Here is a 6,114-nt window from a genome sequence, read left to right as displayed (position 1 = left end):
AGACTTAATTTGTTGTATATCAAACGAGGATGCTACCTCTCTATTAGTAAGGACGAATTAAGAGTTATCTAGATACTATTGTGTGTAGAGATTTGACAAAGGTAAGGTGGCAAGTACTAATATGTCCCAGGGATCAACGGTTGCTGGATGCATACTACACAGAGTGATATGGACAACCACGTAGCTGGACCTAAAGTTTAATTTTCTCTGTACATTCCACTCATGTTGTCTGGAAATATTATGTCTTTGGGCCATATTTAACTGTGAGAAGCAGATTTTTACATGAAAATGTTGATCCATATCATGAGCCTCTAAAAAAACTTGCTTCTGCCCATACTGAACCAAATAGCAGCATGAACAGAAAAAAGTTTTTTTCTGCACTGGTTCATAGAACGAACATGTGTTCTCCCTTTTGTTTTACAGGAAGATGCTGCATAGTTCTTATTTTGGAGATGTCATCGACACTGTGCAAAGCAGTGTACTAGCTGCCAGGGGAAAATTCTATAGTCAAATTTCTTTCAAATTTTCCAATATCCTCCCATGACACATGGCAAATTCCCAATTTTTCACAGCTCTAAAGCCAGACAGTATATGTGTGTGTGTGGTGAGGACATGAGGCTATGGATGGGGAACATCTCAAGGGCAGGAATCAGGTCAGTGGCATCTCTTCTCAAGCCCCACCTATACACAAAGGCTCACTGTAAGAATTAAAGAAAGAAGAAAGAAACATGTATGGTGGCTCGCCAGTCAAGACAGGTTTTAGAGAAAACAAACCTGAGAGGAGTTTCTGGCTGAGTTAGGTAGAGGCACACTCTCTTACAGACTAAGAGTTTTTAAAGATTTAGGGTGGGAGGGTTTATCAGTGGCTTGGACTGCTTCTGTGTCTCTTTGTTGTGCTTATCTGGGAGACGGAGTTGTGTGTCTGTTCCCATACAACTTTTTGCAGCTGCAGGCATACCCACCGAGTCTGCATTTAGCTTTCCAACTTAGTGCACCTGAAGGCAAAGGAATGTGCTTATTAAGGCCCACTGTTTTACTAGGGCCCATTGGATGAGGGTGAAGTTTGGCAATAACTCAAGAGACTTTCCCCCTACCTCCCTCTGTGCCTGAGCTGTCTTATCCGTGTTTCACCGGTCTACTCTTTCTGGCTGCTTGTAGTTAGCAGAGAAGTGATTTCCTTGAAATGCATGAGGCTAGAAAGGGAGTTGGAACTTAAAGTGGCGGTATTTGTCCGAGATGACAGTGGTCCTGCTCTGTCACTCACTATGCCTTTAGTGAATGAATGAAGAAATGAATGGCTGCCACCTTCACTTTACCTAGGACTCTTCTTTGTTTCTCTGCCCCAGACACTCCCACAGACCCTATAGAATCCTATATCCTGCTGGACAAATCACCCCATGGATCTAGAGGAGCCTGTGACTCGGGCCAGGCCAGCAGTGACCAGCCCCCATGTAAACAGTTGTGCACAGAAAAGTACCTCAGAGTGGAAGGATTTTAGACATGGGGTTCGCATGTCTCAGATGGCCCCGGAGGTACTGGTCCAGGCTCCGGTGCTCCTGGAAGGCAAGACTCAGATTCTGCTCCATCTCCTCCCCTCTCTGGGCGGGTCTCTGGCATTTCTGGCCCATGAGAGTCAATCTGTGTGGAACGGACAAGCTCTGAGCACGTGTGGGTCTGAGGTTCCTCTTCCATGCAGGGCTGAGGTCTCCTGCTCCTCCACAGCTTCCTGTCCGGCCCCCTAGCCCTTCTCCTCCACTCCTTTCCTGTTCTCTGCTCACACAGGGAGCCCAGGAAGCCTCAGCCTCAGACATGCCGCCGCTGCTGCTGCCGCTGCTGTGGGCAGGTGAGTGACTGCTGGGAGCGGGGTTGTCGGGCTGGGCCAAGCTGACCCTCATTTCCCCACAGGGGCCCTGGCTATGGATCCAAGAGTCAGGCTGGAAGTGCAGGAGTCAGTGACAGTACAGGAGGGTTTGTGCGTCCTTGTGCCCTGCACTTTCTTCCATCCCGTACCCTACCACACCAGGAATTCCCCAGTTCATGGTTACTGGTTCCGGGAAGGAGCCATTGTATCCTTGGACTCTCCAGTGGCCACAAACAAGCTAGATCAAGAAGTACAGGAGGAGACCCGGGGCCGATTCCGCCTCCTTGGGGATCCCAGTAGGAACAACTGTTCCCTGAGCATCGTAGATGCCAGGAGGAGGGATAACGGTTCATACTTCTTTCGGATGGAGAAAGGAAGTACCAAATACAGTTACAAATCTACCCAGCTCTCTGTGCATGTGACAGGTGAGGCACAGGCTCCAGAAGTGGTCACAAGGGAAGGTCATGGGTACTACAGGGCAGGGCTGGGATGGGACCCTGGTACTGGGAGGGGTTTAGGGGTAAAGCCTGTCATGCTTAGCAGGGGAGCTTGACCAGAGGTTGATCTTCTCTCAGGCCCTCACCTGGACACTCCCTCTTGATTCTGCATCCCCCCCGCTTCTTCTCACTAGACTTGACCCACAGGCCCCAAATCTTCATCCCTGGAGCCCTAGACCCTGACCACTCCAAAAACCTGACCTGCTCTGTGCCCTGGGCCTGTGAGCAGGGAACGCCTCCAATCTTCTCCTGGATGTCAGCTGCCCCCACCTCCCTGGGCCTCAGGACCACTCACTCCTCGGTGCTCATAATCACCCCCCGGCCCCAGGACCACGGCACCAACCTCACCTGTCAGGTGAAGTTCCCTGGAGCTGGCGTGACCACGGAGAGAACCATCCAGCTCAATGTCACCTGTGAGTGCTGGGCCAGGATGCTCGGGTCCCTGAGTGTGTAGGGGAGACAGGATGGGCTGGTGCTGGGGACATTTCGTGTCCTGGGGACCTGGCTGAGTTCGGCAGTTAGAAGGACATGAGCCCTGTCCCTTCTGCATTTCTGTGGCTTTGGCAGGAGTGAGGGGAAATGCCTACCCTTATCGCATCTCTACTCCCAACTGAAGGAAATCCTCTCTTCCTCTCTTAGACGCTTCACAGAACCCAAGAACTGATATCTTTCTAGGAGATGGCTCAGGTAGGAAGGCGCCTCCCTGCCTGAGGCTGTTACTGGGTTGAGTCTGTGTCACATTTGGTCAGATCTGGACTTTCAGAGTCAAATGTTCAGAGGCAAGGCCTGCAGTTAGACACAGGTAGACATTGGGCCCCTTGGATAAGGATATTTGGGGATGACTAGCCACTTCCTCCCTGCCCATCCAAATAATGCTTTGTCTCCCTCCTGTCACTGAATGTCTTGGGGTATTTTATTTTTAATTGATACATAATAATAGTACATATTTATGGATGGCATAGTGATGTTTCAATACTAATAACGTATAGTAATCAGATCAGGGTAATAGCATATCCGTCATTTTGAACATTTATCATTTCACTGTGTTGGAAACATTCAATATCCCCTCTCTAGCTATTTGAAACTATCTATTATTTTTAACCACAGTCATCCTACAGTGGTATAGAATACCAGAACTTACTCTTCCTTTCCAAGTGTGATCTTGTATCTTTTAACAAATCTCTCTCCTTATCATTGTTCCCCTAACCTTCCCAGCCCTTATTATTCTCTGTTCTACTTTTTACTTCCATGAAATCAACTTTTTTTAGCTTCCACTTATGAGTGAGAACATGTGGTATTTAACTTTCTGTTCCTGGCTTATTTCATTTAACAGAATGTCTTCTAGTTCAATCTATGTTATAGTGAATAACAAGATTTCATTATTTTTTATGGCTGAATGATAATCCATTGTGTATATATGCCATATTTCCTTTATTTATTCATCTGTTGTTGGACACTTACGTTTATTTCATATCTTCCTATTGTGGTTAGTGCTGCAATAAACACAGAGGTGCAGACGTTTCTTCAATATGCTGATTTCCTTTCCATTATATAAATGCCCAGTAGTGGGATTGCTGGATCATATGGTAGTTCTATTTGTATCTTTTTGAGGAAAAAAAACTATATATACTAGTAGTGGTTATACTAGTTTACATTCTGGTCAAAAGCATTTAAGAGTTCTCTCTTCTCTACATCCTCACCATCATTTGTTAATTTTCATCTTTTTTTTTATCATAGTCCTCCCAACTGGGGTGACGTTACCTCATTGTGGTTTTGATTTGCATTTCCCTGGTGATTGGTGATGCTGAGCATTTTTCATATATTTGTTGGCCATCTGTATATCTTCTCTAGAGAAATGTCTACTCAGATAATTTGCCCATTTTTAAATCAGATTGGGTTTCTTTGCATGAGTTCCTTGTATATTCTGTATATGAATCACTTGTCAGATGAATAGCTGACAAATATTTTCTCCTATTCTGTAGGTTGCCTTTTCACTCTGTTGATTGTTTCCTTTGCTGCATAGAAGCTTTTTAGCTTGATATTATCTCTTATATTTGCTTTTGCTTTTGTCGCTTGTGCTAGCGAGGTCTTACTCATAGAATATTTTTCCAGACCAATGTCCTACAGCGTTTCCCCTATGTTTTCTTCTAGTATTTTTATATTTTTGTGTCTTACATTAAGGTCTTTGATCCATTTTGAATTGATTTTTGCATAGGATGAGAGGTGTGAGTCTAGTTTTATTCTTCTGCATATGGCATCAGTTTTTCCAGCATCATTTATTGAAGAGACTGAGTGGGACTATAAGACTCTTCCTCCAGCTGGAAGTACAGGCAGCAGGGGTTGGTTTCTCTGCTGTTCAGGACCAGAGTTCCAGCCAATCCTGGGCCCAGGCTCCATGCAGCTCTAATTGTAGTATTCAGCCATTACTGCAGGCTTAGGGGAACGAAGATGGAGTTACAGTGATGAAGAGGTGCGTGGCCACTGGCCCCCAGAGGAGGGTGCGCTCCAGAGACGGCTGTGGTCTCGAGATGGTGCTGTGTCGCAGCAGCTTGCCCACAGGGGCTGGTTAGGGAGTTGGGAGTGCACACCGTGTGCTCCTAATCCAGAACCATGCAGCTGCACGAATTCCTGGCAGCTCTTCCAACTGTGCTCAGAGCTTGTGAGGACTGCAGGATTAACCTGTAGTAAGGAATGTAGGTATCTGCAGTGGGCACTGGGGGTTGGTTGTATTCTTCTGCTTCTCATTTCCCTACAAGGGGAAATCCTTCCTGTCTCTGGGACAAACCAATCTGGGCTGGGGAGAGGGAGCTGCAAAGTCTGGGTGTCTCCATGCTGCCCTCCTGGGCTTCCAATTACCACAGGTAACTCTCCACTCCCCTGCTGCACTACAGTACTCTGCCTTCGACACTCCACTCAAATCTTTGCTCTTTATTCATTGCCTTGGTCCTTTCCTGCCTGGGGGGATGGGGGAGGATGAGCTCCAGGCACCTCTGGTCAGCCATTTTGCTCCAATGGGAGCATTTTTTAATAGGTTTTATTTTTCAGAGTAGTGTTCGTTTCACAGCAAAATTGAGTGGAATCTTCTAGTCGCTGAACATCTTGGGAGCATTTATAAATGAACTTTATTTTTCATGAAAACATTGAGCAGAAGGTACAAAGACTTCCCATATGCCCTCTACCCTTACACATAGTTTCTCTGGCCATCAGCATCCCCCATCAAAATGGTACATTTGTTACAATCAATAAACCTACATTGACATATCGTTGTCACCTGAAGCCCATAGTTTACATTAAAGTTCACTGTTGGTGTTGTACATTTTACAGGTTTCTAAAAAATGTATAATGACATGAATCCACCATGAGAGTATCATATAGAATAGTCACACTTTCCCAAAAATCTCTTTAGGGCATTTTTTTTTTCTATTGTCCATACCTCAACCCTTACCCTTGACCTCTGTGCAAAGTGCTCACTCCACTGCCTTATTCCAATTAATAATGGCATCTGGTCCCTCGGTGGACAGTGAGCCCAGTGAGGGCAGGAATAGTTCCCTCAGTAGTTGTCATCAAACTGTTGACAGATGATGCTCAGAGAAACGCCCCTGACTCTGAGTGTTGGGATCGAGAAGGTACAGCCAGGCAGGTCCAGGAGAACTGTCTGGGTCTAAGAAGGTCTGAAAACCACCTCCCTGCCCCACCCTGATTCCAGGCGCTTTTTAAGGCCAAAAGGACCACCTTTGACCCTGAGTGATGGGGCCA

General features: G+C 46.2%; 1 protein-coding gene across 2 annotated transcripts in view; it reads left to right on the top strand.

Annotated features, from left to right (window-relative positions):
• The first annotated feature begins 1,760 nt into the window (after positions 1-1,760).
• The window catches only part of CD33 (CD33 molecule), an 11,193-nt gene continuing 6,839 nt past the window's right edge, over positions 1,761-6,114 (top strand). Inside the window, exons 1-4 of one of the 2 annotated variants that reach the window (XM_011965915.1) lie at positions 1,776-1,843; positions 1,906-2,286; positions 2,493-2,771; positions 2,998-3,045. In XM_011965915.1, the coding sequence (XP_011821305.1) occupies positions 1,810-1,843; positions 1,906-2,286; positions 2,493-2,771; positions 2,998-3,045 (742 nt within the window). In that variant the 5' untranslated portion in view covers positions 1,776-1,809. Of the gene's footprint in view, positions 1,844-1,905; positions 2,287-2,492; positions 2,772-2,997; positions 3,046-6,114 lie in introns of both variants that reach the window. The other variant, XM_011965916.1, reaches the window with a different exon arrangement.

The sequence above is a fragment of the Mandrillus leucophaeus genome, unplaced genomic scaffold, assembly GCF_000951045.1.
Source record: "Mandrillus leucophaeus isolate KB7577 unplaced genomic scaffold, Mleu.le_1.0 Scaffold74, whole genome shotgun sequence".
Classification (NCBI taxonomy): Eukaryota; Metazoa; Chordata; class Mammalia; order Primates; family Cercopithecidae; genus Mandrillus; species Mandrillus leucophaeus.
The sequence above is the reverse complement of the archived record's forward strand: the minus strand, read 5'-3'. Positions and strand labels throughout refer to the sequence as shown.